Genomic DNA, 13,334 nt, shown 5'->3' with positions numbered 1-13,334 from the left:
TGTGCTGAGCATTTATTTGGCACTTTTTAGACTGATTACATTCCAACATGAGTATCAGTATTTCTTTATGCAGCACCCCCACAAATTATACATTGTTTTTTATGAAGGATTTTAATACTCACAAAATACTATTCCTTTACTTATACCTTCTGGCACAGCAAAGAAAATCTACCAAATATGACAAAAAAGTGGGTTTTTTTGGATTGAAATTGCAAGAAAGTGAACTAAAGCAAATTAATTAATTAAAGCAGCATTCTACACATGAGTTTTCATAATAAAATCTGCATTTAAAGTGATAATACATTTATTTATTTTTTGCCTGGTTTTCACCATCTTGAATGAAACACATAAGATATTTAGGAAAAATATGGTGGCTCAGCAAGACATACAATTTTGAACACTAGACAATCTTCAGCATGAAATGGGAACACCACTGAGTTTATTGAAGTCATTATGGGGAAGATCATGTTATTACAACAACCCCCATTTCTTTCAAATGAGGTTGTGCCCAAGTGTTTAAGTGCCAGGGTGGGGGAGATGGAGCACCTTTACTGCCCTCATCCCATCCCCAGGCTCTTCAGAATTTGGAAATTTGACTATACTGGCTGGGAGGAGACGTAAATTGATGACAGCATTGACATCACCACACTCCCCCCCTACACAACTCCCACCGGCAGTAACTAGCAGTGAGGGAAGACAGGTAATTATGTTTTTCCCCCATTTTAACTCCTTCGAGTGGGACTTGTGCTGTTCACTGAGGGGGTTGAAAGGAAGAATGAGCATCCCAATTTTGTGCAGTTGGAAATGCTACAGGGTTTTGATAACGTTCAGTTAACATTGGCAAATGGTTTCTCATAAAGGAAAAGAAGTTTCGATAAGCAAGAGGGTCCAATACCCATTTGCTCATGCAATCATCTCATAAGCTGTCAGTCTTTTTTCTAACATCACTTTTGTGTCTGTAGAAAGAAGGTTTGTAGATGTCTTGAAAATTCAGGCCAGTTGTATCAAGTCTATAATTGTTGTGGTGTTATCCCTGGCTTCCCTACCAGGAACACATCCCACTAGGTCATTCTGGATTAAGTCATTAAATAAGGGTTTTAGACAGTCTGCAATCATTTTTGCAAATAACTTTATATGCTTGAAGGAAAACATTTTAAGTGTTATAAATATGAGATCATAAAATCAACAGGACCAGGACTTTTCCCTATTTGTGGTGTGTATATTGCCATTTCTAGTTCTATAAGCTTAAAGGAGCATTATTAATGTACTTTTCTTTCTTCTTATTATCCGGTATTATCTATAGTGGCAAGTATACATCTATCCATTTTCTTCATATTGAGATGTAGATAGGAGATTTGTTAAGTGATATAATTTGGTAGATTATTTGTGGAAATCATCTGCTATCCCCTCAGTAATATGAACTGTTGTCCGCTTTTTATAAAGCTTAGAAATAAAAGTTAAAGTATATTGTGTACACAGTAGTTATGGCTTATTACCCCATTCGAAGTATTTATGTTTGCATTTGCGAATTACTAATTTTGTCTTATTATTTAGAAATTTATTAATTTTCACCCTCATTTCCTTTAAATATTATATTGTTTAGAAATTTTACATTTTTCAGTGGTGGGATTCTATTTGTATCTCCGTTTGTTTTTTGGGCCATGATCCTAATCAGGGGAGGGCTGGCAAAGTTTAGCTCGGGGGCAAGACTCAACTCAGCAGCCTATTTAATAGGACAAAAAATGCTGATGGCCCAGTGACCCAGCCCAAGATAGCCCTCTATGGGACCGGCCCGGGGGCATATGCCCCCCTGCCCCCCAGCCCAGTGTGCCCCTGATCCTAATTGTATAATCTCCTCTCAATACACATTTATGGGCTTCCTGCAGGGTAGTCTAATAAGAATCAGGTAAATCATTTGTGGTCAAGTAATCTTCAGTTGTGTATTCTATTTTAACGTTATACTCTAAGGTTCGTAATAAAACTTTATTCAATTGCCTGGTACCTTGTTAGGAGGTGGACTGAGGGACAAAGTGTGACATAAAAAATTGAGGCATGGTCTCATCAAAAGAATCTGTCCTATCTAGGATCTCAGCAGTAGGTTTATACGTCTATGACAAAAATAAAAAAATATTCTATTCTGGAGTAACTATGATGTGGAGAAATGTGTGTAGTTTTTATCCATTGGGTGTTGTAGTCTCCATGTATTAGCCTGCTGGTGTAACATGGAACAATTATGCACTAGAGGTAAGTGCCCTATGCACTTACCTGTAGTGCATAGGACACTAGATGAAATAATTGAGGAGTCCAGGGTTGGATTCAGACCCTCTCCTACAGTGGTAATAGCTTTTTGTAGATCTTCTATTCAGTCTAGTATTTACGCCATAAAAGTTGACCCTGGTTAGGTGAGTAAATATTTAGCAATATAAATAATTAGTTATATACTGTATTTCACAAGTTATTAAAAGACATCTACCCGCTTCTATAATAGGAGGTCTCATTTCTGTAATCGGAAGATGCCTAGAGAGAACTAACTATAGCAGTTCCTTTGGACTTCCTCTCTGAGTTGTTAATGATATACACGTCGGTAGCTTAACAAATCAGCTGCACATGGTGTGAGAGAAGGGATGTGGGGAAGAGAAGGTAATTAATAAAAACATATAATAATTATCAGTAATATATAAAAATACAACTTAGTATTATAAAATGTATGAATACTACAAAAATTATGCTACAATACTGTGTAAATACAGTTATTACAGTAGATTTAATACCGGCTTTTTGCTCGCAGCTCCCTGAGCTGTGAGCAGAAAGCCGGGTTAATATTACCGTAATAGCGGTAATAGTTTTTACGCAGCGGTACTTCGGGGGGAATTGAATTCCCCCTTCAACCGGTTAAGAAGTTGCTTGTCTCAGCCTTTAAAGCATGATCCCTGAAGCTTGAGGTCTATGCCAACATACTATTAAAGTCTACAGAGTATCTTCGGTTGGGGTGTGTACTTCAAACATGAAAGAGTTACTTTCTAACTCCATAGGTATTTATACCTAGTCAAATGTAGAGAGAGTAGTTCAGGTGGTAACAACTTCTTTATCCTCATAACTTCCCTTGCTCCTTCTTCCTATTTACTACTGTTCCTTTTGTAAAGATATTGAAAGGTGTGAATCCACTCTGGGAAGTCCACTTCAGTAATGTTCGAATTATCGGTGTGGGCATTTTATCATTGTGACCATGAGGCTGAGGGGAAACCCAACATATATTTGATGTTATAATTTCTCAATTCATCAGTCAGAGGCTTTAAATATTTCTTCTTCAATTATTTGGCCATTAAAATGAGTTCCCTGTAGGCTTCTTGCTCTACGCAGTATATCTTCTTTTACAGTGAGGTAATGGAGCCTATATATGTCTTTTGAGAGAATCTGACTAAGAGCCTCTGGGTTTCAATGTTCCATATGCTCTATCAAATAATATTTGAGCATCAGGGTCTTGTTCAAGCACCTCATTGAATATTTTAGTTAAGGCATCCACAATCCCAGATGCTTGTATATCTTCAGGCAATCCCCTGACTCTCAGATTTATACACCTGCCTCGGTTATTATGGTCATCCAGTCTATACTGAAGCTTTCTCATCTCATGTGCTTGGTGACAGATTAGATCCTGAATCTTGTAAAGATAGACCCACATAATTTCCTCCAAAACACTTAGAGCTAGATTTACTAAGCTGCAGATTTGAAAAAGTGGGGATGTTGCCTATAGCAACCAATCAGATTCTAGCTGTAATTTTCTAGAAAGCAATAGATAAATGATAATTAGAATCTGATTGGTTGCTATAGGCAACACCTCCACTTTTTTAAACCTACAGTTTAGTAAATCTAGCCCTAAGTCTAAAGCCAGTTTTCATTAGTTCCAAAGGTAGCCTGCCGTACTTTTCAACCTCTAAGTTTTGCAATGTTAAAGTCTTTTTTTTTACCCAGAATCCTTTGACTTAGAATAAGCCAGTTCTATAAAGTAGTGGGGCACGATGAACTTGACATGACCTTACTGCATCAAACTTAATGCAATAGAAAAGAATATAAACTAGTGCTGCCCTGAAATATGTATTTTAAAAAGCTTCCTGTAATGAAACATTTATCTAGCCATTTAACAAAATAGCGTGATAAGGTTTACTCTGCTACATAAAAAAAAAAAAAAAAAAGAAGAAGCCTGAAACATGAACTAGTGTGACTAAGTAAGATGCGTTTATACATCCTAATGATGCGGAGACATGAATTTACATGGACCATTACCGTTGTATTGTGTGGTGTCTGTATTGTGTTGTATTTTTGTATCACCAACACATGAAATGCTAATGTTGTCAGCAATCCTAAGATCCAGGATGATGATAAATGTTGATGCTGTCATTTATTTAGTACCTTCTACAAAATGAAAGCTAGAATCTGATTGGTTGCTATAGGCAACATCCCCACTTTTTCAAACCCGCAGCTTAGTAAATCTAGCCCTTAGTCTGTTAGCCATTTACCTAATGTGCAGTACAAATGTGTGGATTTTACGTTATGCACATTGGCATATGTCTTACTCAGCATCAGGTCCTTAATTTTTCACCTACTGTACTGTGCCTGTAATCAACACCAGCTTGCTGATATAAGCACTAGTCTGGTATTATATGTTCATATAATAGTACATAATATCTCAGTGCAGAATGAGAATGGTGTGGGGTTGTGACAGCAGAGGGGGATAAAGACAGTCCTTGCAGACTCCTGGAATTTGCAGAACAGTTACATGCATAATCATCAGTGTACAGGGCATATATGCTGACAATAACATGAAAATGGAGCTGAATAGAGATAATAGAAAACTGGAGAAACTGACATTTTAATATTGTCTGATATTGTAGCTTCAACTTTAAAAGTTTCACTGAGACCACTTTAATATTATTACTGCTATATTTAAATGTTTGTTGACTGTTCCTTGACACTTTATGGTCACATGTTAGTAAAGGATTATAGTCGCACCTACACAATACACAGAGAGAAAGCACAGCACAACATTGTATCATGATTTATATCCAATTTGTACTTGAAACATTGCTCATGTGCTGTACAGTGATGCTATAGAGCAGTCAATATACATAAAGCACTTGAGCCTCAAAGTTTATTGATCCAGAGGTGAAATATGTAGTGCAGGTTGCTGCAGGGCTGATGGCACATGCTTAGTTTGAAATAGTACTTCCATCATTCTAACCTTTGCTGGCAGAAATCCATTGTTATTATCACAGACTTAGAACAGGGAATCCTGGGAGCCCTTAAGCAGGAGTACAGTACAGGGTAGGGACCTAGCATTTTCACTACAGAGAAAGCTTGGTTATCTTTAATTCAACATTTCATTATTCCACAAATGGATAGTTCTCATTTCTTGCTGGGAAATTGTCTGGGCGTTTTTTTAATGAAGCTTTTATTCACTAAAGTGTAATCATCTGTTTAAGGAGACAATATGCCACAAAGGAAAAATATGTATATTTTATTACAAAGCTTATTCCTTGACCAGGAATATTAATTAGTGTCTATTGTTGTGTTGTATGTATGCGTATGTGTATGATTAACACATGGGGCTAGATTTACTAAGCTGCGGGTTTGAAAAAGTGGGGATGTTGCCTATAGCAACCAATCAGATTCTAGCTATCATTTTGTAGAAGGTACTAAATAAATGAAAGCTAGAATCTGATTGGTTTCTATAGGCAACATCCCCACTTTTTCAAACCCACAGCTTAGTAAATCTACCCCATGGTCTGTTCAACAACTGAATAGTACAACTTTGCTAAACTGAAGATATATGTATAGTCTAGAAAACAGGTTGCTTCAGAATCAAATGTGTGTGGCAAATATTGAGTGTACCCTTCTTTTTTTTTTTTAAAGCACCAAGCAACGTGCTTTAAATAACAAATACACAATTATCCAATAATTATATTGTTTTTAAAAAAGTATATAATATGTAGTAAAAAACATTTTGTACATTTTTTTTGATTACAGAACCACACTGAATGGAAGCCAGAATCTTGTCAAGATTGCATCTGCCATGACAATATTGTGGTCTGCAACAAGACCCTTTGCAGAGACCCACAGTGTGACATCAAAAAGGTATATTTTCAAAGTTTAACTGATTTTCTTTCCAAAAAAATTTTTTTTTTATACCTTTTCTTTTTTGGTCAAAAAGAAATGTGAACTGAATGCCAGTGGACTGATCCCAGTGTGATAATTTAGAAATCTAATCTAAGCAATGTCTTTGAAATGCTTTTTTTTAATTGAAGCAGATGACTTCATCCCGAAGATTTGATTTAATAACAATGCATCTTCTGTTCTGGCATACAATGAATGTGATTGTTGCATATGAAACAAAAAACATTTGAGTAGTCAACAAAATCAAAAGAAAAAAGGAATGGGCGTTCCCTCTTACCACCATGATTGCTATCCCAGATTTCCCCCTGGACTGACACCAGGGGTCTTTAGGATGTGGTCTGCGGGAGTGGTGGTCAGGAGTGGTCATCTGGTGGCCAGTGGATGTACGCACCTTTTCCTTCTTACAGGAAAAATTGGGTCTGCCTACATCAGAATTTTGGTTGTGCTTGCAAGCTAGACACTGCCTACAGGGGAGGGGCGTAATGGAGGGATTGAGTAGAAGCCTGTCCAGCTTTGAGGAGCTGTGCTGCGTCTCCAAAGAGCAGAAACATACTATCTCAACCATATACCAATTGCTTATTATTAAGCTCTACCCCACTTTACCAGGCTATACTGGTGCATGGGATAGAGAACTGGGGAGGCCTACCTTCGATCAGTTCTGGACCAAAGCGTTCCAGTTCACTATGGCAAGCTCTACGAGCTTTTCGTTAGTGGAGACGCGGTAAAAGATTCTTTCTCGTTGGTACAGCTGTCCCTCTCAGTTAAGTAAGATGCATCTGGGTGTCTTGGGATCGTGCTGGAGATGTGGATCGGTGACTGGATCCCCCCTCCACATTTGGTGGTTGTGTCCTATAATAGCGCAATACTGGCACGAAGTGAGAATAGTTGCAGAAGAAATCATAGGCTGTCCAGTCCCAGATGGCCCTGATCTTTCGCTGTTCTGCTCCTCGGATTTTGCTATCTCTCAGTATAAAAAATCCTTACTCCAACATTTGAATAATGCAGCTATAGAGGTTATCCCAATCCATTGGAGGTCCCCCGCCGTGCCTAGCTAGCAAGAATGGTTCCGATAGATTGACCTTTATAGGCTGTTGGATGACATAGCCCTATCTGGTCAAAAGAAAGTCACCGAATATAGTCTCCATCTTTCCGCTCCCTTATGGACCGTGGGTGGCCTCCTATGGCTGAAGGATTGTCTGGGTAGATACAACAACGGACAGGTAGGAGTCAAATAATTTTGTCTGACATCATTGTACTAGGTATAACTTCTTCATGATATGAGGAGATATGAGGAGTCCTCCTACCCTCATTCCCTCCTCTCTCACTCCCTTCCTTCCACTCCCTCTTTATTTCCTCTTTCTTTCTTCTCTATTGTCTATTTTGTTTTGATTGTCATGGCAATGAATAAAAAAAAATCACTGAACTTAATGAGTTAGGTTCAGGTAAGTTAAGGGGCCACTAATATATATATATATATATATATATATATATATACACACACACACACACACTCACCAAATATTGGTATTGTCCCTACTAGAATCACAACATTTCACAGACTGTCCTACCTGTTCTTCTCACTTTCCCCACCTGTGGCTGCAGGTGTCTTTAGTTGCGGCTTTTCTGGATTCTGGAATGTTGGGAGCCCTATTTGGAAGAAAAAAAAATGGGTACATTTAGAAAATGACAGCCAGCCCCGGCGTTAAATCAATAGCACCCTCGATTAATAATTAGGCCTTCCTCCAACCCCAACATTAAAATAACAGTTTTCACATTTAATAAATAAACCTATTTCTCTCCCTACAAACAGCCCCAGCAATAAATTAATAGTATTTACATTTCAGAAATATACTTATCACTGACATTAAATAATTCATAGTCACATTTAATAGAGTGACCTCATTCTCCCCCACATTCAGTAGCCCCCAAACCACCCCATCTTAAAATAATAGTCTGCACTATAAAATTGCCCAACCATTACCCCACAAACAAACTTGCACCCATTAATTAGCCACCACCTACCTCACACTACATTGCCACAAGCCCCCTGCACACACATTACTGTGCCCCTTCATCACCATGTTTTGTCCCCTTATGATCACACTGCGCCCTCCATGCTGCTTTTCCCCCTTCACCTGGCTCCCCATTATCACACTGTGCCATCCTATACCCCCTCTCCATCACTCCGTGACTTTCTCCTCCCCCTCCTTTTTCTTCATACTGTGCCTGTTTTCCCTACTTTTTCCTCATGGTGTCTGTGCCTCTTTTCCTACTTTTTCCTCATGGTGTCTGTGCCTCTTTTCCTACTTTTTCCTCATGGTGTCTGTGCCTCTTTTCCTACTTTTTGCTCATGGTGTCTGTGCCTCTTTTCCTACTTTTTCTTCATGGGGTCTGTGCCTCTCTTCCCTACTTTTTCCTCATGGTGTCTGTGCCTCTCTTCCCTACATTTTCCTCATGGTGTATGTGCCTCTTTTCCTACTTTTTCCTCATGGTGTCTGTGCCTCTTTTCCTACTTTTTCCTCCTGGTGTCTGTGCCTCTTTTCCTACTTTTTCTTCATGGGGTCTGTGCCTCTCTTCCCTACTTTTTCCTCATGGTGTCTGTGCCTCTCTTCCCTACATTTTCCTCATGGTGTATGTGCCTCTTTTCCTAATTTTTTCCTCATGGTGTCTGTGCCTCTTTTCCTACTTTTTCCTCATGGTGTCTGTGCCTCTCTTCCCTACTTTTACCTCATGTTGTCTGTGCCTCTCTTCCCTACGTTTTCCTCATGGTGTATGTGCCTCTTTTCCTACTTTTTCCTCATGGTGTCTGTGCCTCTTTTCCTACTTTTTCCTCCTGGTGTCTGTGCCTCTTTTCCTACTTTTTCCTGATGGTGACTGTGCCTCTTTTCCTACTTTTTCCTCATGGTGTCTGTGCCTCTCTTCCCTACTTTTACCTCATGTTGTCTGTGCCTCTCTTCCCTACGTTTTCCTCATGGTGTATGTGCCTCTTTTCCTACTTTTTCCTCATGGTGTCTGTGCCTATTTTCCTACTTTTTCCTCCTGGTGTCTGTGCCTCTTTTCCTACTTTTTCCTCATGGTGTCTGTGCCTATTTTCCTACTTTTTCCTCCTGGTGTCTGTGCCTCTTTTCCTACTTTTTCCTGATGGTGACTGTGCCTCTTTTCCCTACTTTTTCCTCATGGTGTCTGTGCCTCTTTTCCTACTTTTTCCTCATGGTGTCTGTGCCTCTTTTCCTACTTTTTCCTCATGGTGTCTGTGCCTCTTTTCCTACTTTTTCCTCATGGTGTCTGTGCCTCTTTTCCTACTTTTTCCTCATGGTGTCTGTGCCTCTTTTCCTACTTTTTCCTCATGGTGTCTGTGCCTCTTTTCCTACTTTTTCCTCATGGTGTCTGTGCCTCTTTTCCTACTTTTTCTTCATGGTGTCTGTGCCTCTCTTCCCTACTTTTACCTCATGTTGTCTGTGCCTCTCTTCCCTACGTTTACCTCATGTTGTCTGTGCCTCTGTTCCCTACGTTTTCCTCATGGTGTCTGTGCCTCTTTTCCTACTTTTTCCTCCTGGTGTCTGTGCCTCTTTTCCTACTTTTTCCTCCTGGTGTCTGTGCCTCTTTTCCTACTTTTTCCTCCTGGTGTCTGTGTCTCTTTTCCTACTTTTTCCTCCTTGTGTCTGTGCCTCTTTTCCTACTTTTTCCTCATGGTGTCTGTGCCTCTTTTCCTACTTTTTCCTCCTGGTGTCTGTGCCTCTTTTCCTACTTTTTCCTCCTGGTGTCTGTGCCTCTTTACCTACTTTTTCCCCATGTTGTGACTTTCTCCTTTCATTTACTTACCTTTGTATTAGCTTTTTCCCCTCTCTTCTCTTCTCTTTTCTTCTGTCTTGTTCCTCTCTGCACAGTTCCTCACTGAGTGTCAGGCGTGACTTGATGATGTCACGCCTGACACTCAGTGTAAATAGTGCAGAGAGGAAGAAGGAGGGACGCCAGCGCTGTCATCACAGGTGAGTATCTGTGTTTTGTTTCTTTTTTCCCACTACCCTGCTCCTCCCTGAACACCAGCGGCGCGCACTGAGTAGTGCATCGGTAGTGGCTACGTGAGTGAGTTCTTTTCAAGAATGACTGATGTCACAGGAATTTATTACGAGTAAGACCTCATACATAAGTCCCTCATTTCTTCTCAGTCGGAGTAAGGATTTTTTATACTGAGAGATAGCAATAGCCAAAGAGCTGAACAGCCAAAAATCAGGACAATCTGGAACTGGACAGCCTATGATTTCCTCCGCAACTATTCTCACCCGTGCCAGTATTGCTCTATTATAGAACACAACCAGTCTTTAAGTCCCTCATTTCTTCTTAATGCTTCAATCCCCGCCACCCCTTTACTACATTTAACTCTCTCCTCCCCCTCCCCCCTTCCTATCTCGCTCTCCCTCTCTGCCACCGATTTTGCCTCCTTTTTCTCCTCCAAAATTGAGGCTATCAGACTTGATATCTCCTCATTGGATCATTCTCCTGCTACCCCTATTGCTCCGCCTTCCTCTAACAACCAACGGTGCTCCTTTCGTCCTTCTTTGGGTGAAGAAATCCACTACCTCATTCTTTCCTCTCCCCCTCTATCTGCTACCTGGATCCCTTCCCCTCTCACCTCCTCTGCACTCTCTCCCCTACTGTCTCCTCCTACCTACTCATCTCTTCAATCTGTCACTATCCACTGTCATCATCCCCTCTTCCTTTAAACATGCCCTTATCTCTCCCATTCTCAAAAATCCCAATCTTGACCCCTCCTCAATTGATAACTACTGCCCTAGCTCTCCTCTTCCCTTTCCCTGATAGGATAGTCTGTAACCACCTCACTCAGCACCGCTTGGAAAACTCCCTCCTTGGCCCTCTTCAATCTAGCTTCCACCCCTCCACTCCACTGAAACTGTCCTGGCCAAAGTTATTAATGACCTTATCTCAGCTAAATCAAAGTGCCACTTCTCCCTACTCATCCTCCTGGACCTCTAAGTGACCATCGACACCGGCGACCACCCCCTCTTACTGCAGATCCTTCTTTCTCGTGGCCTCTCTGGCTCTGTCCTTGCTTGGTTCACCTCTTATCTCACCAACCGCTCCTTCTCTGTATCCAATTCTGGTTCATCCTCTACTCCCTCTGCCCTCCATGTAGGAGTTCCTCAGGGCTTGGTTCTTGGACCTCTACTTTTTTCATTCTACACTACCTCCCTGGGTGATCTCATCACCTCTTTTTGACTCCAATATCGCATCTATGCTGATGACATTCAACTGTACATCTCTTCTCCTGATCTTTCCTCCCTGCTCCTCTCTCGTGTATCTGACTGCCTTTCTGCCACCTCCTCTTGGATGTCTTCACGTTTTCTCAAAATCAACATCGCCAAAACTGAACTCATTGTCTTCCCTCCTTCTAGATCTTCTTCCCATCTTGATCTCTCTATCACTGTTAACAATATCACTATCTCATCTGTTCCCCAACTCCGTTGCCTGGGCGTCACCCTTGACTCCTCCCTCTCCTTTGCCCCCCACATTCAATCTCTCGCCCAATCCTGTAGCCTCCAACCCCGCAATATTGCCCGCATCTGGCCCCCCTATCTCAGGATGCCACTAAAACCATTATCCACGCACTCATCATTTCTCGTCTTGACTACTGTAACTTTCTCCTCACCGGTCTCCCCCTCTCTCATCTTGCCCCCCTCAGGTCTATACTTAACGCTGCTGCGAGACTCATCTTCCTCTCCCACCGCTCCTGTTCTGCCTCCCCTCTCTGCCTTGCCCTATACTGGCTTCTTTTCCCCTACAGAATTCTATTCAAACTCCTCACTCACAAGGCCCTCTTCCACTCCACTGCTCCTTACATCTCCAACCTCCTCTCTACTCACACCCAATCCCGTTCCCTGCGATCGGCCAATGACCATCACCTCTCCTCCACTCTGCTCACCTCATCCCACTTCAGAATCCAAGATTTCTCCCGGACTGCCCCCCTCCACTGGAACGACCTCCCTCACTCCATCTGACTGTCCCCTAATTTGTGCACCTTTAAACGGGCACTTAAAATTCACTTCTTCCTCATAGCTTATCAGCCATCCACCTAACATGCTTTCCATGCCAGATTTTCTCACCTCTCTTCTCCTGTCCCGCCTCTCGCTTTTCTTGCGATTGATCCCCTCTGACTCCCCATTGTGCCTCCTGTCTGTTTCCTCTCCCTTTAGGATGTAAGCTCTCACAAGCAGGACCCACGTCCCTCCTGTGCCGCTACCTATCCTTTTGCTCCATCTTCAATGTACTAGCTATGTTTGGAGCTTTGAAGTCCTGGTATTTTTTGTTTATTGTTCTGTATGTTTATACCCTGTAAGGTCCACTGTCTGTATTTGGCACAGAGCTGCTGAAACCTTGTGGAACCCTATAAATTAAGATTATTAATAATAATAATAATAATAATAATAATAATACATAAGCAGGGTCAGACTGGGGCATGAGGGCCCACCAAGGGAATGTAATGGTAGTGGCCAATGAAATAGTTTATGCACACCACTGAAGGGGCATTTTCAGCCACCAGAGGGGGAGGGAGAGTGGCCACCTGGTGGAGAATTGTGGATCGCCATTAGAAGGTGCGTGTTCAATCCCCATCTATGTGCCAACTATAACAGATTGTTTTTCACAGATTTAAGAAATGTGGGTTATGATTAAATACACCGATATCTTGACAGATACGTTTGATACTTATACTTCCCCATGGTTTGTCTGACTAGTGCTCAAAAAATCCAAATACATATAAATCTATATTACAGGGAAAAACTGTCTAATTTTATATTAGCTGGTCGTAATAGACTCCTTCTCCTGGTGTAAACGAGATTTGAATTTTACATTTGTGCTTTGTGATCTATTTACACTTAGCTATTTGAATAGGTCTAATATGTTCTTGTCTATTCTTTTTGCTATTTATATTATGAGGTCTCTCTTTCCTCTACTCTCTTTGTCTTAATTAAGCCCCACCTCTGCCGATATCCAGGAGGGTGTCTGTTCTTCTAGCAGTCCAATAGGACTCTCTGAAATTCTGGAGTCTCCTGGTAATTTACCCTGCACTAACACCACATAATGTAATGCTCAACCTGCATTAAATCAAAATAAAGTATGTTTTATTTACGTAAAGTCAAAAGTTAAAA

At 41.0% G+C, this 13,334-nt stretch overlaps 1 protein-coding gene across 1 annotated transcript in view; it reads left to right on the top strand.

Annotated features, from left to right (window-relative positions):
* The window catches only part of FRAS1 (Fraser extracellular matrix complex subunit 1), a 410,417-nt gene that overhangs the window by 137,388 nt on the left and 259,695 nt on the right, over positions 1-13,334 (top strand). Inside the window, exon 3 of the mRNA XM_075203987.1 lies at positions 6,022-6,129. Within this exon, the coding sequence (XP_075060088.1) occupies positions 6,022-6,129 (108 nt within the window). The remainder of the gene's footprint in view (positions 1-6,021; positions 6,130-13,334) is intronic.

The sequence above is a fragment of the Mixophyes fleayi genome, chromosome 1 (genome assembly GCF_038048845.1).
Source record: "Mixophyes fleayi isolate aMixFle1 chromosome 1, aMixFle1.hap1, whole genome shotgun sequence".
Classification (NCBI taxonomy): Eukaryota; Metazoa; Chordata; class Amphibia; order Anura; family Limnodynastidae; genus Mixophyes; species Mixophyes fleayi.
The sequence above is the reverse complement of the archived record's forward strand: the minus strand, read 5'-3'. Positions and strand labels throughout refer to the sequence as shown.